This window comes from Myotis nattereri (assembly GCF_964212035.1).
Source record: "Myotis nattereri genome assembly, chromosome: 6".
NCBI lineage: Eukaryota > Metazoa > Chordata > Mammalia > Chiroptera > Vespertilionidae > Myotis > Myotis nattereri.
The window spans coordinates 38121577-38144302 of NC_138081.1; the positions used below are offsets into that span (position 1 = coordinate 38121577).

Sequence of the window (22726 nt, forward strand, 5' to 3'; positions counted from 1 at the left end):
ACTAGAGGCCCGGTGCACAAAAATTTGTGCACTTGGGATGGGGGGTCCCTCAGTCGGGCCTGTGCCCTCTCGCAGTCTGGGACACCTTGGGGGATGTCCACCTGCTTGCTTAGGCCTGCTCCTGGGGGGGATTGGGCCTAAGCTGGCAGTCAGACATCCCTCTGGCAGCCTGGGAGTCCTCGGGGGATGTCCACTTGCCAGCGGGGAGCAGGCCTAAGCTGCAGTCAGACATCCTTAGCGCTGCTGAGGAGGTGGGAGAGGCTCCCGCCAACACTGCTGTGCTGGCAGCCGTCAGCCTGACTTGTGGCTGAGCAGAGCTCCCCCTGTGGGAGCACACTGAACACCAGAGGGCAGCTCCTGCATTGAGTGTCTGCCCCCTAGTGGTCAGTGTGTGTCATAGTGACCAGTCATTCCCAGTCATTCTACTGTTAGGGTCAATTTGCATATTACCCTTTTATATAGAATAGAGGCCTGGTGCACGGGTGGGGGCCAGCGGGTTTGCCTTGAAGGATGTCCTGGATCAGGTGGGGGTCCCGCTGGGGTGCCTGGCCAGCCTGGGTGAGGGGATGATGGCCGTTTTCAGCCTGGCCACGCCCCCAAGCTCCCAGCCTCTCCTTTTTTTCTTTTCTTTTCTTTTTTTCAGCACCTCCTTGAGTGGAGGCCAGGGCGGTCTGGAAGCAGGTATCTGGGATTTATTTATTTTCTGTAATTGAAACTTTGTAGCCTTGAGCGGAGCACAAGGCCAGCCAGGGCAGGCGGGAAGCTTGGCTTCCTCCGTCACCGGGGACAACCCAAACCTCCTGCTTGCTCCAGCTCTGTGGCCATCACTATCTTAGTTGGGTTAATTTGAATACTAGCTCTTGATTGGCTGGTGGGCATGTCTTGTGGGTGTAACAGAGTGGTGGAGTGATAGTTAATTTGCATATTTCTCTTATTAGTGTAGATGTAGATATATATATATATTATTGAACTTATTGGGGAGATATTGGTTAATAAAATTATACAGGTGTACAGTTCTACAATACATTATCATTATGTTGTATTGTGTGTTTACCAAGCCAAGTAAAGTTTCCTTCCATCACAATTTATCTTCCCTTTATCTTATACCTAACCCCCTAACTTTTATATTAAGAAAATATTTATATTGAATTATGTCAGTCATTTAGAAGTTTTGTTTGTTTTTTGCCTTTACAAACATTCCCTTATTTTGATAAAATATACATAACATAAAATTTACCATTTTAACCATTTTTAAGTGTACAGTTTTGCGGATTGGCACTGTGTTCATATGTGCAAATATCTCCACTATCCATTTTCAGAACTTTTTCATCATCCTAAACAAAAACTGTATCCATTAAAACATAACTCTGCATTCTCCTGTCCCTTTAACTGTTGCTGCTCTACTTTTTTTGAGTAGAAGCCTATTCTAGGTACCTCATTTAAGTGGAATCATATAGTATTTGACTGAGTGGTTTATTTCACTCTGTGTAATGTTTTCAGGGCTCATCCATGTTGTACCATGTATCAGAATTTCATTCCTTTATGGATGAGTTGTGTGTGTGTGTGTGTGTGTGTGTGTACTTAACATGACTTGTTGATCCATTAATCTGTTGGTGGACATTTGGGTTGTTTCCACCTTTTGGCTGTTGTGAATAATGCTGCTGTAGTATTGGTGTACAAGTGTCAGAGTCCATGCCCTCAGTTATTCATTTGGTATACTAGGTGTATCGTTTAATAATGCGGATTTTTTTTTATTGATTAAGTTATTACATATGTGTCCTTATCCCCATGTTACACCCCTGTTGTCTATGTCCAGTGGTTAGGCATATATGCTTGCATATAAGTCCTTTGGTTGATCTCTTCCCTTATCCCCACCCTCCCCTACCTTCCCTCTGAGGTTTGACGGTTTCATCGATGCTTCTCTGTCTCTGGATCTGTTTTTGTTCATCAGTTTATGTTGTTCATTATATTCCATAATGAGTGAGATCATGTGATATTTATCTTTCTCTAACTGGTTTATTTCACTTAGCATAATGCTCTCCAGTTCCATCCATGCTGTTGCAAATGGTAAGAACTCCTTTTTTACCTCAGCGTAGTATTCCATTGTGTAGATGTACGACAGTTTTTTAATCCACTCATCATGGGCACTTAGGCTGTTTCCAAATCTTAGCTATGGTGAATTGTGCTACTATGAACATAGGAGTGCATATATCCTTTCTAATTGGTGTTTCTAGTTTCTTGGGATATATTCCAGAAGTGGGATCACTGGATCCATTTTTAGTTTTTTGAGAAAACTCCATACTGTTCTCCACAGTGGCTGCACCAGTCTGCATTCCCACCAGCAGTGCAAAAGGGTTCCTTTTTCTCTGCATCCTAACACTTATTGTTTATTGATTTGTTGATGATAGCCATTCTGACAGGTGTGAGATGGTACCGCATTGTCATTTTGATTTCTATCTCTCCGATGATTAGTGACTTTGAACATGTTTTCATATGTCTTTTGGCCTTTCTTCTGTCTTCTTTCGAAAAGTATCTATTTAGGTCCATTGCCCATTTTTTGACTGGGTTGTTTATCTTCTGTTAAGTTGTATGAGTTCCCTGTAAATATTGGAAATTAAACCCTTATCGGTGATAACATTTGCAAATATATTCTCCCATGCAGTGGGCTTTCTTGTTGTTTTGTTGATGGTTTCCTTTGCTTTGCAAAAGCTTTTTATTTTGATGTAGTCCCATTTGTTTATTTTCTTTTTAGTTTCCATTTCCCTAGGACCGTGGTCATTAAACTGTGGCTCGCGAGCCACATGCGGCTCTTTGGCCCCTTGAGTGTGGCTCTTCTACAAAATACCACGTGCGGGCGCGCACATACAGTGCGATTGAAACTTCGTGGCCCATTCTCAGGAGTCGGTATTTTGTGGAAGAGCCACACTCAAGGAGCCAAAGAGCCGCATGCTGCTCGCGAGCCACAGTTTGTCCACCGCTGCCCCAGGAGCAGTATCAGTGAAGAAATTGCTTTGGCATATGTGTGAGATTTTGCTGCCTATAGATTCCTCTAGTATTTTTATGGTTTCCCATCTTATGTTTAAGTCCTTTATCCATTTTGAGTTTATTTTTGTGTATGATGTTAGTTAGTGGTCTAGTTTGATTTTTTTGCATGTATCTGTCCAATTTTCCCAACACCATTTATTGAAGAGGCTGTCTTGATTCCATTGTATGTTCATACCTCCTTTGTCAAATATTAATTGAGCATAGTGGTTTGGGTCGATTTCTGGGTTCTCTATTCTATTCCATTGATCTATATGTCTGTTCTTTTTGCCTGTACCAGGCTGTTTTTAGAACAGTGGCTTTGTAATACAGCTTGATATCTGGTATTGAGATCCCACCTACTTTAATAATGCGGATTTTGTAATCAAAGAAAACACGGTAATTTCAAGAGAAACATCAAAAGTGCTTTATTCAAAGTAATGTCCATCGCTAGCTACACATTTCCCCCATCTTTCAGGTAACTTGTGGATACAGTCCCAATAGAACAGCGATTCTCAACCTGTGGGTCGTTACCCTTTTGGGGGTTGAACGACCCTTTCACAGGGGTCACCTAAGACCATCGGAAAACACATATATAATTACATATTTTCTTGTGATTCATCACTATGCTTTAATTATGTTCAACTTGTAACAATGAAAATACATCCTGCATATCAGATGTTTACATTACGATTCATAACAGTAGCAAAATTACAGTTATGAAGTAGCAACGAAAATAATTTTATGGTTGGGGGTCATCACAACATGAGGAACTATATTAAAGAGTTGCGGCATTAGGAAGGTTGAGAACCACTGCAGTAGAACTTTTCTTGTTTTGAGGCAAACCATTCAGAGACCCAATTTTCCATGTATTTGAATGTTTTGAAGTGCTGCTCAGAAAGTGCACGTGCCATCGATTGGGACAAGTGGTAATTTGCAAGGTCTGGTGAATACAGCAGGTGGGTTAATACTTCGCAGGCAAGATGTTTTAACGTGTCTTTAACTGGTTTTGAAGTGTGTGATGGTGTGTCATCATGAAGCAGAATTACTTTGCTGTGTCTTCTGTCACATTCTTGTCATTTCACGGTCAAAGCGTGGTTCAAATTGATTATTTGTTGTTGGTAATGATAAGTATTAATGGTTTCACCTGGTTTTAGAAGCTCATAATAAATACACCACACCTTCCTGATCCTACCAAATGCAGAGCATTGTCTTCTTTCCAAAGTGATTTGGCCTTGTAGTCGATGTTGATGGTTGACCCGGATCAACCCATGATTTTGTGCATTTGGGATTCTCAAAATAAATCCACTTTTTATTGCCAGTCACAATTCGATGCAAAAAAATACTTTCGTGTCGTTGAAGCAACATTTTACTGATGACTTTTTGGTTTTCCATTTGTCTTTTGTTCAGTTGATGTGGCACCCATTTTCCTTCCTTTACAGTCTTTCCCATTGCTTGTAAACGATTGGAAATTGTTTGCTGAATAGTGTTTAGTCTTTCTGCAAGTTGTTTTTGAGTTTGACATGCATCTTCACCCAATAACGCTTGTAATTGTTGGTCTTCAAACTTTTTTAGTTGACATGGACGTTCTTTGTCTTTCACATAGAAATCATCACTTTTAAAGCATTTAAACCAGTGTTCACAAGTATCTTGAGATGGAGATGTTCACCATAAGCTTTCTGAAGTATTCAGCAGCACTTTTCTTCAAAATCATGAATTAAAACTTTCCACAAATGCTCTTTTTTTGGCACGAAATTCGGCATTTTTAAGTGTTTGAATATCTATGATGTTAACACCTTCAGAAAATTTGACATATGAAGTTTTGAAGTTTGCTGTCAATACAACAAAGTATACATATCAAATTGCATATATATCAACATATGTGTAACTCCATCTATTGAAAAAATCTGCATTATTAACCCATACACCTAGTATACCTAGAAGTGGGGTTGATGGATCATAGGGTAATTTTATGTTTAACTTTTTAGGCAACTGCCAAACTTTTCCCACAGTGGCTGCAGCATTTTACATTCCCACCAGTAGTGCATAAAAGTTTCAAGTCCCTCCACATTTTTGTCACTACTACTTACTATATTTCATTTTTATTAAAAAAAAATAGCCATCCTAATGGGTGCGAACTAGTATTTCATTATAGTTTTGATTTGCATTTCTCTTACGTTTAGTGAGCATCTTGTGAGACTTTTAAAATTATGGGCTTTTCTGGGCCATGTAAGTTATAAAACATTTGTTCCCAAATCTGAGTAATTATGAGTTTATGGTTAGGAATTCTCTAGTCATGTGAGTATACACTTTGTCTACAGTTCATTCTTAAAATCCAGAGGCAAGGACAGGACATTATTATTATTCCCATTGTTGAGTTCTTCAGTGAGTTTCTTTGTTTTACCCTAGTTCATCCAATCAGAGTGTTGTCCTTCAGATATTCTGGTATTCATCCTGACCCTTCATCTTGCTGTGTCCCCAAACTATATATATATTGATTTTAGATAGAAATGGAAGGAGGGAGGGAGGGAGAGAGAGACACGTCGATGTGAGAGAAACACACTCTTGCACACACTCCTTATTGGGGATTGGGCCTGAAATGTTGGAATGTGCTCTGACCCTAGGAATCACATAGTGATCTTTTGGTGCATGGGACCATGCTCAATCACCTGAACCACACCAGCCAGGGCTCTGGGACTCTAAACTTGATCTTAAAAACCGGGATCTAGGCTATCAGACTTTTGTCATATGGCTTCAAATGACAACTTCAGAAGTTTATTTCTCCAGGTTCCCACTTACCAGTTGTTTATGACTTCAGGGGTTTTCAGCCATGCACTTACAAAATTTTTAAAACTCATAATGAGCTTGTTTGATGTTCTGATATGGATGGAGGGTTTTTGTTGTTGTTTTTGATAAATCAAGTTCACCAGATTGCCAACACAGAAATCTTTTGTTTCTCTTCTGTTAAAAGGCAGAGATGATGGAGGTAAAGAAAAGGTCAGTTAGTGGTCTGGATATGGTTCTCATAAGTAAGGCAAGCAAACTAACAGGCACTGATTTGTAGAATCAGTGATCAATTATGGAGATACAGGGTTGATTTTTTTAAATATCTCACACATATTCATGTGTGCCTCCCCCCCATTTTTATTGTATTTTACAAATTTGAGCTACTTTTTCTAGCATACTCACACATATGGATGACATTAAAGTGTTCTTTCTCTCTTTAGAGTAAATAAGGTGTTCATAAGCAATAATCAAGGCATTCAAGTGAAAAGAAAATCTAGACTAAACAAAGAGCTTGGGGAATGCTCAATTTTACTTTATAGTTAACTAGAGGCCCGGTGCACAAAAATTTGTGCACTGGGGGGGAGGTGTCCCTCAGCCCAGCCTGTGCCCTCTCGCAGTCTGGGACCCCTCGGGGGAATGACCACCTGCTGGCTTAGGCCCGCTCACCAGGTTATTGGACCTAAGCTGTCAGTCAGACATCCCTCTGGCAGCCTGGGAGCCCTCGGGGCATGTCCACTTGCCAGTGGGGAGCTGGCCTAAGCTGCAGTCGGACATCCTTGGCGCTGCTGAGGAGGCAGGAGAGGCTCATGCCACCACCGCTGTACTGGCAGCCGTCAGCCTGGCTTGTGGCTTAGCAGAGCTCCCCCTGTTAGAGAGCACTGACCACCAGGAGGCAGCTTCTGCATTGAGTGTCTGCCCCCTGGTGGTCAGTGTGCATCATAGTGACCAGTCATTCTGCTTTTAGGGTCAATTTGCATATTACCCTTTTATTATATAGGATAGAGGCCTGGTGCATGGGTGGGGGCCAGCTGGTAAGCCCTGAAGAGTGTCCCGGATCAGGGTAGGGGTCCCGCAGTGGTGCCTGGCCAGCCTGGGTGAGGGGCTGATGGCTGTTTGCAGGCTGGCCACAGCCCCTTCAGGGTGGGGGTCCCCACTGGGGTGCCTGGCCAGTCTGGGTTAGGGGCTGAGGGCTGTTTGTAGGCTGGTCACACCCCCTTCATGTTGGGGGTCCTGCTGGAGTGCCTGGCCAGTCTGGGTGAGTGGCTGATCGCTGTTTGCAGGCTGGCCAAGCCCCCCAGCATGGACCCCCACCCCATGAGGATGTGGCCATCCTGGGTGAGGGGCTGATGGCTGTTTGCAGGCTGGCCAAGCACTTGGCCACCCAAGCTCCCAGTGGAGGCTGGCTGGAAGCAGGTATCGGGGATTTATTTAGCTTCTACAATTGAAACTTTGTTGCCTTGAGCAGACCTCAGGGCCGTCCGGGCTGGTGGGAAGCTTGGCTTCCTCCATCGCCGGGGCAACCAAGCCTCCTGCTTGCTCCAGCTCTGTGGCTGCTGGCCGCCATCTTGGTTGGGTTAATTTGCATGTAATCGCTCTGATTGTCTGGTGGGCATGGCTTGGGGCGTAGTTGAGGTGCGGTCAGTTTGCATGTTTCTCTTTTATTAGATTAGATATCTCTATTAATACTTATCTCTGTTTTTATTTCAGCTTTGACTAGATCTGAATCTAGGAGAGATGGAGGTTTTAAAAATAATTGGAGCTTTGATCATGGAGAAGAAAGTGAAGGAGATACAGATAAAGAGTAAGATTTTTTTCCCCTCAGATATTTTATAAGAATGAAACTTTTCATTAGAAAAATAATATAAATTGTTTGCTATGGAAATATTTTTAAGAGTATTGTATTCTTAAGGAAATATTGAACTCTTTTATAATTGCATCAATGAAGAAAAAGCAGTTCTTTATTGGTAAATAATTTTATGCTTTATTTATCTTTTGAAATATATAAATAAGTGCATGTAACATGTATAACCTTATGATTAAATATCAATCATACTACAGATTTCCAACTAAATAATTGTTACTTAGTAAAAATAAACAAACACGGATTCTGTTCAGTGATTTGAAAAGCTACCATTTATCTTGAGTAAGTAAGTGAACCTAGATTAAGACCTCAGAATTTTGTATGAAAGTTTAGAATCTGTAGTAACTTCCTTTCCAGTTACCCCTCACAACCTGTCCATCTTAGATCAGATTATCACCAGAGAGAGCAGAAACACTATAAATGATAAACACAGGAACACAGGTGTTGACCCAGACAGAAGCTAAGCAAAGTGTTCATTATATTTGTTAATGTACTTGGAATTACTTCTGTGAAAAATTTCAAATACTGGTTTTAATAGAACCTTTTGCATCATGCAGAATTTGTATTACAGATTCAGCATTGCTATAGTTTCTTGGTTTATTGATCTGATTTTTCCCTTAATCAGAACAATTAGCAAATTTAGAGAAACACTAATATATACACCAAGTTCTACCAAAACTTTAAATATGTTTTAGAAATTTTACACAAGAAGTCATTCAGAGTATATTGGCTAAATATTGTAGGTGCTTCACTTCTTTTTGGGCAACAGCTCCATTCATCATTGCCATTTTATGTGCCTTCACCTATGTGCTATTGAACTGAAGTGAAGTTTTATTTGAAGGAGAGCTTAGAACTGGTAAGTTTCTCAGTTAAAATTGATATCTTATGGTCTTTTATTTCTGACTATTTTTCAATTTAAAATAGTTTTTGTTAGAGACATTTAGTACATAGGTACTGTAACAAAGACAGACATTTTGAAAAATTGGAACTAAATCTGAAATTAAATTGAGTAGAAAGTATATCATTTTAAAAACATTTTTGTAAAGTGTGTGGAAGGAGAGAATTTTTAGCATTAAAAAAGTTGGGACATATATAAGCAGTAATGAAACAAACATTTTACATTTTTACTATAAATAGTTAGGTTTTTACTGAAAATAGCTTATAGAGTTGCCTTCACAAGGGTGTATTTTGAGTTCATCTGTGAAAAGATTTGTCATGGATATGTAAGAAATTGTCGTTTAAGGTGCTACCTGTCCTGTATGTTTCATTTATGAATCATACTCTTTGGTTCCTCATTATAAGTGGATCCTCAGTGGCTCTTGCTTTTTGAACAAGTTGATATTAACATGAACTGTTTATTAATAGATGTATTAGTCTGATTTTTAAAAATCTCAGGCCAGTGACTCTCAGTGAAGAGTTGATATTTCTTTCAAAGTGGTAGAGGAATAGCTATTTTACTGTGGTAATACTGTTACTTTTCATTAGCTAAAGTTTTCTACCAGTTTGTTTCTCTGTCCTTTCCCCCTAATTTTAAATCCAAGACAGAAAATAAAAATGAGTGACCATATATGAAATTCGTATATAAGATGACAAATATTTTATTCACTTATGGTGGGGATCAACAAACCATGATGCTTCACAGGCCCAATCTGGCCCACCACTTGATTTTTGTGAATCATTTTATTGGAACACAACTACACATATACTAGTAATCTATGATGGCTTTTATACTATAATGGAAAAGATGAGTGGTTGATATGATGATAGTATGGTCTACCAAGCCTAAAATATTTATTCTATTGCCCTTTACAGAAAAAGTTTGCTGATCCCTGAATTATTAGATGAACAAAGAGGATAAAACTGAATTTAATGTATGGTTCATAATTGCCATTTAAGGTTTCTTCCTCCCTTATTTTATATGCAGTGAGGCAAATCTACTCAGTATAGATGAAGATGAGGATTCTGAAACCTCAAAAGGAAAAAAGGCAAGTGTTGCTTTTTTAAATTTAAAAAACATTTTTAGGTTATATACTAAAAATGAATATTTCAAAAGAAAATGTTAACATTTTAAATTAAGTCCCAACCTCTCTCTTTCCTATCCCAGAGGCAAATGATGTTCCCAGTTTCTTGTTTTTCCTAACAGAGAGCGTTTATTAAGAGTATCTTCGTTCTTTCCAATGTACCATTTCATTTTATGATGTACTGTTATTCAACTAGAGGCCCGGTGCACGAAATTCGCGCACGGGGTGGGGGTTGGGGTGGAGGGTGTCCTTTAGCCCGGACTGCACTGTCTCCATTCCTGGATCCCTCAGGGGATGTCTGACTGCTGGTTTAGGCACAATCCCACAGGGGTCAGACATCCCTCTCGCAATCCAGGACCACTGACTCCTAACCACTCACTTGCCTGCATTCCTAATGCCCCCAACTGCCCTCCCATGCTGGCCTGGTTTCCCCCAACGGCCATCTCCTGCTGATCACCCCTAACTGCCTCTGCCTCAGCCCCCCACCACCATGGCTTTGTCCGGAAGGAAGTCAGCCGGTCAACCTGATCTAATTACCATATTACCCTTTCATTAGTATAGATACCACCACATTTATGGTGTTATCTACCGCCCTTCCCCAAATAATTTTGAGTAAGTTAGCCTTCTGGGTAATTTTTCCCACATACAAGTATATCTGTAGGATGTATATAGAAGGAGAGCTGCTGTATTAGGTCAGATATATTTCTAATTTTCTTATACCTGATTTATACTTAATTTATCAGCAATATCTGAGAGTGCCTATTTCTCAAACTTTCGTTACAGTGTTATCAACCTTTTGATTTTTGCCAGTGAAAAATAATATCTTATTTCTTTCTTCATGAATGAGGTTGAACACATTTCATATATGTAGTCCATTTATTTTCTTTGGGTAACTGTCAGTTAATATCCTTTGCCCATTTTTCTATTTGGTCTTTAGGGTATTATTGATTCGTAGGAATTCTGTTTATATTGAGTCTGAGATACACATTTTTTCACATTTTGACATCTGAAATTTGTCTAGGTGCGTATTATAATTTCATGACATGGTTTAATTTCAAAAGTTTCTTTGCATATTAGTACATACAATAATTATGCATCTTAGAAGGTCTTAGGTTTGATGATATACCGTTTTTTGGAGATACTGGCTCATTTCTTTGATACTAGTTGCTAATATCTTAAACCAGTTTTTTTCTTTTGTCTTTGCTTTTGGTGTTGTTGCCTTGAAGAAAATGTATTTTCTTACGTTGTTAAATATGTATCTTGGGTTTAGTGTCTTAGTTCCTAATGATGATAACTTAATTACTTATTTGCTTTATCCTATTAGGTACATTAAATAATTTCACAATACCAATGTATAATAAAAGTGTAATATGCTACTTAGACCGGATGTCCTTCTATCCTTCTGGACAAAGCCAGGCTATGAGGGAAGTCCGGGTCCCGGGTACCAGAGGGAAGACGTTGTCAGCAGCTGCGAGGCCTACTACTCTTGCACAAGTTTCAAGCATCGGGCCTCTAGTTAAAATATAATTACTAATAAAACGACTTAAATTTTTTTAATCCTGTTCCTTTGTTGTTGTTTGGTGGCACCACCAGGTATATTCCACTGGGAATGTATATTTAAATTACTGTTTTGAAATTATTTATTCCTGGTTGGTAATTCCACCAGCTAGATGAGAATGGGGTTTTTTAAAATATTTTTATTGACTTCGGACAGGAAAGGAGAGGGCGACATAGAAACATTATTGATGAGAGAGAATCATTGATGGACTGCCTCTTGCATGCCCCCCACTGGGGACTGAGCCCACAACTGGCCTGTACTGTCAGTAACTGGGAATCAGACTGTGACTTCCTGGTTCATAGATTGATGCTCAACCACTGAGCCATGCCTTGTTTCATTTTTTAGCTTTGTTTTTTATTTTGAGGAATTGCTTTTTAAAATAAATTAATTTGTTTTATACTTATGAAAAATTATTCACATGGTTCCAAAGTCAAATCTACAAAAGTTTTATTCAGCGAAATCTAGCTTTTGTCCTGATTTCCTCCATCCTCTCTCTTTCATCTCGAGGTAACCTATTGTAGTTTAACCTTCCATTGTTGTTTTGCTTTGTTTTTTTGTGTGTGTTTATTATAAGAATATACCACTCTTCTTGGAGAAAGTGGCTACATTGTTTGGCACCTCAATTTTTTGTTTACTTAACATTATGAACTGTAGGTCAGTCTCTACAGCAAAATATTTAGAGATTTCTCATTTATTGCTACTTAATGCTCCAGTGAATGAGTGTAGCATAGATTGATGTACCATCACTTGATAAGCAGGGGTTTTTTCCAATCTTTTGCTATTATAGCTAGTGCTTTAGTAAAGCCTTGAACTTACATCTTTTTATATTTTTACAGTTTTTTTTCAGGATAAATTACTGGAGTTACAGTGGAGATTTCAGAGGGTAAATTTACAGGTAATTTGGCTAGATATTGCCAAATGCCTCATTCATAAGAGTTAACACTTGCCATTCAAATAGTAATATGCTGGGGTCCAACCCCAGCAGGTCCAGGGGTCCCCAAAGGTGTGGACGGAGTCAGCGAAGAAGGAATGACACGGAGACAGCGTTCAGTTGATCAGCAGCCTAGCCAGGATCTCTAGCCAAGTTCTGGTCAGGATCTCCTGCGAAGTTCTGGTTAGGATCTCCAGCCAGGTTCTGTGTCCATGTTCTATTGCTAGGTTCTCCAGCCAGGTTCTGTCCAGGTTCTCCAGCCAGGTTCTCTTGCCATGTTCTATCCAGGTTCTGTAGCCAGGTTCTGTCTCTAGGTTCTTCAGCCAGGTTCTCTCCCTAGGTTCTGTCTCTAGGTTCTGTGGCCAGTTTCTGTCCAGGATCTTTTGCCATGTTCTCTCCAGCGAAGTTCTTCTGTCTCTAGGTTCTGTGTAGGTTCCGTGTAGGTTCTGTGTCTAGGTTCTGTGTCCTGTTGTCTTGTTACATCTGTATTTATACCAGTTGATTCCAATCCTATCAATCTCTATTCCAAAGGCTAGGGCGTTTCTTATCTCCATTCTAAGGAGTAAAGATTATGTAGCTTAAGCATGATTGTTCGTAGTTAAAGTGATTAATTACCTGCCTGGCACTTAGTTAAGGGTTTTATTCCCTTCCTAACTTCAGGGGAAAATCCCTACCTGGGGAAACAACCTTTCTCAGAGAGGTGACCTTGGTTAAAACACAGTGCCAAGAAGGTGAGCAAACATATTAAGAACAGTATGCCATATATGCCAGGTCCCTTGAAACAGCAAGGATGGACCGGCTCCCGGCAGTAATATATGTGAGTTCCTGTGTGGGTAATTTTACCCACACACCAGTATATCTGTAGGATGAATATAGAGGTAGAGCTGCTATATCAGGTCAGATACAGTTCTAATTTTCTTATACGTGATTTATACTTAATTTATCCTTAATATATGTGAGTTACTATTTCCTGCAACCTTGGAGAGTATGTGGTCAAACTTAAATTTTTGACAGTCTGGCATAGCACCCTCTTAAGTATTTCCCATACTTAGCAGTTGAATAGATTTTAGGAACTTTTAAATTTACTTTCTCCATCTTTGTAGAGGTTTTTCTCCAAAACATGTTTGTCATGATTTAGGGAATTTAAAATTACACTGAAAAACTAGAAGGTTTTTCACATTGCAGTTTTCTCTAACTTTTATTTTAACATTGCAATTTCTTAGAATGCTGCTGTTAGATATTCTTCAGGTGGATATTGAAATAGTGAACTTTGGAGAAAAATAAAAGTGTTCCATCACTAACTTCTATGACATTGGTCTTTGATTTTTTATTGCTTGAGATTCCCTTAAGCTTTTAATTAAGTATATGCCTTATTACACATTTTTAAAGATATAAATATTGATATTTTCAAATAAAACCAGTTTGACACTTATATATATATCCAGTGATATCTAAAGATAATTATGAATTCATACTCAGAAACATCTATTTTAAAAATATTTTTTAAAGTGTAGTATATCCTCTAAGTTGAAAATATTGGGCCTTTTTCTTCTTAAATTCATATGTTCTTTCAATTTCTCACAGGATTTTGACTTTACATATCTATTTTAACTTCATATGATATATTTTTATGGGATAGAAAGATTTTAACTTATCCTATTATACTTTTTTATTTTTTTAATATATTTTTTATTGATTAAGATATTACATATGTGTCCTTGTCCCCACGTTACCCTCTACCCCCCTTCCCCCCCCCCCCCCCCCGCTCATGCCCTCACCCCCCCCGTTGTCTGTGTCCATTGGTTAGGCCTATATGCTTGCATATAAGTCCTTTGGTTGATCTTTCCCCCTTACCCCCACCCTCCCCTACCTTCCCTCCAAGGCCCGACAGTCCAATCAATGCCTCTCCGTCTCTGGATCAGTCCTTGTTCATCAGTTTATGTTGTTCATTATATTCCACAAATGAGTGAGATCCTGTGGTATTTATCCGCTCTCCAGTTCCATCCATGCTGTGGCAAATGGTAAGAGTTCCTTTTTCTTCTTCCTCTTCTTAAAGAATACCTTTCAGCATTTCATATAATGCTGGTTTGGTGGTGATGAACTCCTTTAGCTTTTTCTTATCCGTGAAGCTCTTTATCTGACCTTCAGTTCTGAATGATAGCTTTGCTGGATAAAGTAATCTTGGTTGCAGGTTCTTGCTATTCATCACTTTGAATATTTCTTGCCACTCTCTTCTGGCCTGCATGGTTTCTGTTGAGAAATCAGCTGACAGTCGTATGGGTACTCCCTTGTAGGTAACTGACTGTCTTTCTCTTGCTGCTTTTAAGATTCTCTCTTTATCTTTTGCTCTTGGCATTTTAATTACGATGTGTCTTGGTGTGGTCCTCTTTGGATTCCTTTTGTTTGGGGTTCTCTGCGCTTCCTGGACTTGTAAGTCCATTTCTTTCACCAGGTAGGGGAAGTTTTCTGTCATTATTTCTTCAAAAAGGTTTTCAGTATCTTGCCCTCTCCCTCCTTCTGGTACTCCTATAATTCTGATGTTGGTACGCTTGAAGTTGTCCCAGAGGTTCCTTACACTATCTTCATATTTTTGGAATCTCTCTTCTTTTTTCTTTTTCGTTTGGGTATTTTTTGTTTCTTTGTATTTCAAATCTTTGACTTGATTCTTGGGATCCTCTTGTCTGCTGTTGGATCTCTGTAAATTATTCTTTATTTCAGTCAGTGTATGCTTAATTTCTAGTTGGTCCGTTTTCATGTCCTCCATGGTCTCACTATACTTATTGAGGGATTCATTAAATTTATCGGCGGTTTCCATAAAATTCTTGAAAAACCTTATAAACGTGGCCTTGAACTCTATATCCAGTTGTTTGCTTTCCTCCATTTCTGCCATTTGTGACCTGTCTCTTTGTCTCCGCATTTTGGCTGCTTCCCTGTGTTGATAGAGTGGCCCTGCATGCCAGGTGTCCTGTAGGGCCCAGTGGCTCAGCCTCCCCAGTTACCTGGGGTGGACACTCTTGGTGTACTCTTGGTGCCTTGGTTGTTGCAGGATCCCTGGGAGGAATTGACCTCCAGGCCAATTGGCTGTGAGAATCAGCTGTGTCTGAAGTGGGAGAACTTCTGTGCTGAAGACACCCTTCTGGGGCAAGACTTGCTTCAGTGGGGCTTTGGTGCTCACTGAGTCTGCTCCCTGAGTGTGTCCCTTATGGATCTGAGGAGTTGCAATCTGGATGGTCCCCCTCTGACCACTGGGTAAAGTGGCTCCTGGATCTAAGGAGGTGCTAATTCAGCCTCTGCCTGAGGCCACACAGCAGGAGCCACGAAGAGGCTCATCTGTGAAGCAATGCAAGCCGCTGCGGGGCCTTGGGCCTTCTCTTGGAAGTTCCGGGTCTGCCTGGCTCGGCTGCAGTTAGGTACATTCACATGCAAAAGCCTCTGCCGCAGCCTGGGTGGGGCGGGGTCTCAGGGAGTCAAAGGGCGGAGAAAGCAGCTATGGCTGATTCTCCGAGCCCGGAGTCGCGCGTTTCAGTGTCCCGGTAACGGCTGCAAGCACCTCTGAGGGAAAGCCGCCCTCAAGTTCGCCCGCTGCCCGACAGACCAGCTTCTCCCCGTATGAGTCCTGGGTCCCCAGAGACTTGACGGAACCGGAGTTCAGAGCAGTCGGGAGCTTGTGATTCAAAATGACAGCCGCGTCCTCAGGTGCCACCCCCTTTCCGCGCGCGCGAGCCGCAGTACCTTTGCACTTCACCTCCGCAGCTCCTCTGGCTCTCAGTGTGCTTTTCTTTCCTTCTAGTTGTAGAATTTTCACTCAGCCAGGCTTTCTGTTGTTCTGGATGATGTCTGCTCTGTCCTTTGCGGTATTTTTCAATTGTTGGGGGAGGAGGCAATTTCCCGGTGTTTATCTATGTCGCCATCTTAGTTTCTCTCCTATCCTATTATACTTTAATAAAGAGATAATTTAACTATTTTTTTAATTTAACATTAAATAATATTCATGTCACTAAATGATTCGTTTTTTTAGTGGATTGAGTTATCTTTATAGTTATTAATAAATATTTAATCCAAAATTATATTACAGATATTAACAATTATTAAACATATTGCGTATAATTATTTTAGAAATACAGTGGGGCCTTGACTTACGAGTGTCCCGACTAACGAGTTTTTCGAGATATGAGCCGTCTCTAAGCCGATTTTTTGCTTTGAGTTGCGAGCTAAAATTCAGGTTACGAGCCAGCTTCAGATACTCCACCGCTAGTTGGCGCAACGAATGTCACAGTGAACGCCACAATATCAGCCCAGCATCACGTGTCTCACTCGTTCACAATTGATTTGACATACTAGTAATTTGAGTTACGAGCTCCGTCACGGAACGAATTAAACTCGTAAGTCAAGGCCCCACTGTATATCTCTTAAAACAGATGAACTGATCTCTTATTCATTTAGTTCACATATCCACGAATAAATATTATTTATTGCTAAAATAAAACTTTCAGCCGCAATTTTTTAAACTCTTTGTGTGTTTGTGTGTGTGTGTGTGTGTGTGTGTGTGTATGTATATATATATATATATATATATATATATATATATATATAAATAAATACTGTGAAATCTTGGTCATATAATGAGTAGGGAAAGGGTTTTGCTATAGTATTATCATTCAGTTCTTTCCTTTTGAGTTAATTACCAAAAATCACCTAACAATCTAACATTTAAAAAGTTAAAAATTGTAATTAAGAGTCATTGTCTTTATGAATTTGGGTGAAATATACTGAAAAGACTTTTTCAAGACTCAAGAAGTGGCTAGTAATATACTTGTTACTTTTAGATCGTATTTTTAACCAAATACTTAGAGGTCATTGCAAATTTTAATTATTGTTAAATTCAGGGTGCTTTTACTAATACAATATTTTTTGTAAAAAATTTTATAATTTTCGGTTTATGTATTTTCTTTAAAACTTGGACCTGTATATTTAATTCGTTTAGTCCATGCAAAGAACTTACTTGACAACATCAGTTCACACAGTAGCCAGTCAATTAAATCATGTAATATTTATCTATAAAAGTCTGTTTTCATTTTTTATTTCAAATATACATGTTAATTTCATCATCATGACAACCATTTCACTTCAGAATCCTAAGGCAGAAAAATATGGCCTTGCTTTTGATCTGAGTTTGTTACCTAGTTATAGTAAGTCACGGCAGATTTCAGTTTTTTAAAAATTTAATTTATTTTAAAATTTTCATTGATTTTGAGAGAGAAAGGAAGAGAGAATAGAGAAACATTGATGTGAAAGCCTAACATCCATCGACTGCCTCCTGCAAGCCCTCTATTGGGGACTAAGCCCGAAACCTAGCCTGGAATCCAACCAGCCACCTTTCTGTGCACAGGGGCACGGCCCAATCAGCTGAGATACACGGGCCAGGGCAATTTCAGTCTTTTTTAAAACTTATGCTTTCCTTGAGTTGTTCTCACTTGATATTTTCGTTGGGGCATTGCTTTTCTTGAAAAAGATTGGAGTAGAAGATACAAAGATCATAAATGTAAATTTTCATTACTTTTGCTTTTCCATTTTGCAGCATAGCTGAATTAAGAAAATCCTACTTGGTTCAGAATACCCAGTTTCTAACTCATGGTTCACCTTTAATAGAAATATATATAAAACAGGGAAAGATATGAAGCACTACTACTATTTTATGTGCCAAAAGAGATTTCATATACTAATATTTCAAATAGTTGCTTTCTGGAGGTTATTAGATTCTAATACAAGTTGTGAGGATTATGTCTTTGTTTTGTAAAGTGGAAAAAGGTCTATTTTAAAAGGGAAGATGGGGGAAGGAGATAATTGTATGATGCCTCTTTTCTAAAATGGAGATTGAGGACTTAGGAGCTGATTTTCTTAAAACTATTCATGCCTATTTATCCTTTCCTAAAGTCTTTTGTTTATTGGGGAGTGAGGGGGTGTGTGTGTGTTATAAATTCACTGTGGCTTATATGTCATCTATAGGTCCATATGGATCATTGCTTTAAACTAATATAACTCCTTTTCTCCATTTGAAAATGAACATGGAATTAGGAGAAAGCCTTTATTTTAGTTCAGTGTCTTGGTATTCTTCCCCTTCTCTCTCACAGAATAACCTCTTGGTTGTTGGGTTTCTATAGTTTTATTGTGCCTCTTTAGAATATATGTCTTTTATTAGTTCTGAAAATATTTTAGCTATTGTCTTTGTGGCTATTACCTTTCCCCTTTATTCTTTCTGGGACTTTTATTCAACATATTAAGATCATTTTTTCCCCATATTCTTTAACCTGTGTTTTACATATGAAATAAAAAAAAGGATAAAGAGCAGAGAAAGAAATGATCCTTGTACAATATTCTAGGTCATTTTCTCAGAGGTATCTTCTTTTTTTAAAAAGATATATTTTATTGATTTTTTACAGAGAGGAAGGGAGAGAGAGAGTTAGAAACATCGATGAGAGAGAAACATCGATCAGCTGCCTCCCGCACATCTCCCACTGGGGTTGTGCCCGCAACCCAGGTACATGCCCCCAACCAGAATCGAACCCGGGACCCCTCAGTCCGCAGGCCGATGCTCTATCCACTGAGCCAAACCGGTTTCGGCAACACAGTGTGGTATTTTTGAGTGACAATCTTGTCTAGAGTCATAGTCATCAGAGGTTACAAAAGCAAAGCCTTTCTTTTTGCCAGTGCCTTGGTCAGTCATGCTTTTAACCACTTCTATTTTCCCATGCTGTTCTAAATAATCTCTTAGGTGATGCTCTTCATTGTCGTCTTTAATATCACCGACAAAAATCTTCTTCACAGTTACTAGTAAGTGAGCACCAGGTCTTTAAGAATCTTCTCTTGAGATCACCCTCTTTGGTTTCACAATTTTTCCATTCATCTTGTGAGGCCTTGCATTCATGGATGCATCCACCTCCTCTACAGTGGCATAGGTGACAAACCCAAAGTCTCTGGAGTGCTTGATGTTTGGATCTCTCATCACCACAGTCTGTGAGTGTTCTCCATTGCTCAGAATAGCTCCTCAGACTCTCATCGGTTATTTCAAAGCTGAAACCTCTGATAAATAGTTTCTGCAGCTGCTCCGGCTCTTTGGGAGACTCTGACTTGACGACTTCAGGAGAGGAGACACCAATGATGCTTGCTTTGGGGCATCCACTAGCAGAAAGGTTTTTTTGTTTTTGAATATAAGTTCATTGATTTCCAAAAGGAAGGGAGAGGAAGAGGAAGATAGAAGCGTCAATGATGAGAGAATCATTGATCAGCTGCCTCCTGCATGCCCCCACTGGGGATTGAGCCCACAACCCAGGCCTGTACCCTGACCGGGAATTGAACCATGACCTCCTGAGGCATGCTGGCCGGGCTAAAAAATTCTTAAGAGGAAGGATTAACTTTCTAAAGGAATTTTTAGTATATTTCCTTTTGTTTTTTTAGTTAGAGGAAAGGTGAGGAGTGAGAGAGAGAGAGAGAGAGAGAGAGAGAGAGAGAGAGAGAGAGAGAGAGAGACATCTATTAGTTGCCTCCCACCAGGGATCAAATCTGCCACCTTTGGTGTACAGGACCAACTGAGACACCTGGCCAAGGCAGTTCCTTTGATTTGAGATGTTCTGCATCCTGATGATTTTCGGTCTTTTGGGGAGTAACATTGCTTGTTTTTGCCTCTTGTTAACCATATTTATATTTCTACAAACAATGCTATAAAAATTTACGCAGTGTATTTTGGGAAAGCATAGGCTTTGAAGTTAGATTGGTCTTTTTAAAAAATACTTATTTTTATTTATTTTTAAAATATTTTTATTGGTTTCAGAGAGGGAGAGAAAGATAGGAACATCAGTGATAAAAGAGAATCATTGATTGGCTTCCTTCTGCTTGCCTTCTACTGGGGATTGAGCCCTCAACCCTGGCATGTGCCTGACCGGGAATCAAACTGTGACTTCCTGGTTCATGGGTCAACACTCAACCACTGAGCCATTCTGTTGGGCCATTATATTGTCATATTGTGATCTACCCAAATAGTGATATAGATATGTTTATATTATCTTTTGAAAGTATGAAAACATCTCTGGTTTTGTGTTTATATAGAAACTTTCATGCTGAAGCCAAAGTCATTGTCCAAGTTGAAATGAAGTAGAAGGCATATTTGGCTGTGCTTTCCTACAGGTATCAGCAAGGCCTGTTATGTAGGGGAAATGTGTATTTTTTGTTCTTGTGGGAAAGAGCTATGCTAAGATCCTTTACCCTCATCCCTTCTGTTTTTGTACTTTTTTTTTTATTATTATAAGAGAAAGTTTATTTAGAAAGTTACAGAGGTAGTAGAAGTGAGCCAACTGGGCTGCATAGGCTCAGAAAATAAGTTACAGAAGCAAAAGAAGGGCTCTAGGAGTTTAGGAGAGAAAAAGGCAAAGGAAATCTGCCTGGGGCTTGGGGTAAGGAAAGGCGTAGGTGTGCTCTGGAGAGAGCATGCCTATTTTTCTTTTAATCTTCTCAAATATCTTTGGAGATATTTAAATGAAAAGAAAATAATATTAGCCCGGCTGGCGTGGCTCAGTGGTTGAGCATCGACCTATGACCCAGGAGGTCATGGTTTGATTTTTGATCAGGGCACATGCCCAGGTTGCAGGCTGTATCTCCAGTATGGGGCATGCAGGAGGTAACTGATCAATGATACTCTCTCATCATTGATGTTTTTATCTCTCTCCCTCTCCCTTCCTGTCTGAAATCAATAAAAATATATTTGTAAAAAAGATAATAATTTCATAAATACCCATGTTCCTTTATGTGTGTGTTGTCCTTAGGAAATAAAAGCATTATAGTTGAATTACTCTTCTATCCATGCCATTGCCCTCCTTCCCACCCCTCCCTAATAGCTAATGCCACCTTTTTATTAAATTAGTTTTCAAATAGTTGTTGATAAATTATGGATTTTTTTTTTACAGTTAAATCGTCAATCTGAAATTGTTGCTACTGGTTCTGGTGATTCTTGGAGGATATATGCAAGACGAAACAAGTCTGAAAATTTTAAACCTTTAAAGGGCAACCCAATTGGACTTAACATGTTGAGCAACAAAAAGAAGTTGAGGTAAAGGCACTTCAACCTTTCTTAGTGGTTGTCTTAGTGAACCACTGTTACTGATATGACCGGCTGTTACATCTTCCAGAAATAGGGTTGAAAATCACTATTTCATTTCTACTTTGTCAATTTAGAGGCAGGCAGCTGAGGTACATAATAGCTAAGTAACTTTTTAGTCAGTGGCAGAATTAGAAGTAGAACTTAGAACTCATTATTTTCTTTACAATTAACCTTTTATATTAGCATGTAAGAAAACTAATGCTCATGGTTTAAAAACTTTTTATAATAGTCTCATTTATAAATAGAGAATAAGGACAGAAAACATCTGAATTAACTTACTAGAAATCTTATAATACTAAGCATTTATTTAGAATTCATGATTTCTATTCTAGTGTTCTACGGTTCTACTGTTTATCATCTTTCATAAACTGGATTGGAAACATCCTATCCTATATAATAAAAGTCTAAACGTAAATTGTCCCCTCGAGTTCGACCAGGAGTTCAACCTGGAGTTCTACTAGGGGGCAGGGCCAGCTGGCCAACAGCCCGTGGCCCCTCCCCCTGGCCCGCCCCATCCCCAACCCCCCCCCACCACCACCACCGATTGGGGGCAGGGCCATCCCACCAACCACCTGCAGCTCCTTCCCCCAGCCAGCCTGGCCCGATCTGGATAGGCTGGCCGGACCCCACCCATGCACGAATTCATGCACCGGGTCTCTAGTTCAGAGATAAATTCAGAAAGTGGAAAACTCTTAATATACAATTTAACATGGCCAATTGGGTTTATACATTTTTTTAAGTGGTTTTCTGCATGCACTCGGATTTTAAAGGATTTATTTTGCATATGTATATGTAATTTTCCCTTGTTCAAATTATTCTTTTTTTTCTTGAATTTGTAGTGAAAATACACAGAATGCATCATTACGTTCTGGAACTGTTATTGATGGTAGATGTTTTCATCATGCTAATGCACAGACACCAGTTGTAAAAACAGCAGCTCAAAGGTAAGGATTCTAATTGCCTTTGTTTAGTATACATATACTATGCCCTTTAATAGGAGTTTTTTCACTATTTTTTTAAAACCATTTTTTTAAATTTGTGAAATTTTACTATTTCTATTGTTTGTAAAAATCATGTCTCTGAAATAACTCATGTCATAGAATTTTATTCTTTTATATTTGTTTTTGAATAAATCACAGAGATCTTTTTTATTATATTTTAATACACTTTTTTTATTGTTGATAGTATTACAGATATCTCCCATTCCTGCCCCCCTCCCAGCCCCTACCCACCCTCCTCAGGTCTTCACTACCCTATTGTCCGTGTCCATGGACTATACATACAAGTATATAAATTCTTTGGTCTATCTCTTCTTGTCCTCCCAACCTCACATTGAAGTATGTCCTATGCGTCCTTTAAATGAAAGCCATTTTATTGCATTATATTCCAGTTAACT

General features: G+C 39.2%; 1 protein-coding gene across 4 annotated transcripts in view; it reads left to right on the top strand.

Moving 5' to 3' along the window:
- SENP6 (SUMO specific peptidase 6) overlaps positions 1-22726 on the top strand; it is a 115515-nt gene that overhangs the window by 26740 nt on the left and 66049 nt on the right. For all 4 annotated transcript variants that reach the window (XM_081094855.1, XM_081094857.1, XM_081094856.1 and 1 more), the window contains exons 2-5: positions 7516-7609; positions 9594-9654; positions 21137-21279; positions 22170-22274. In XM_081094855.1, the coding sequence (XP_080950981.1) occupies positions 7516-7609; positions 9594-9654; positions 21137-21279; positions 22170-22274 (403 nt within the window). The remainder of the gene's footprint in view (positions 1-7515; positions 7610-9593; positions 9655-21136; positions 21280-22169; positions 22275-22726) is intronic.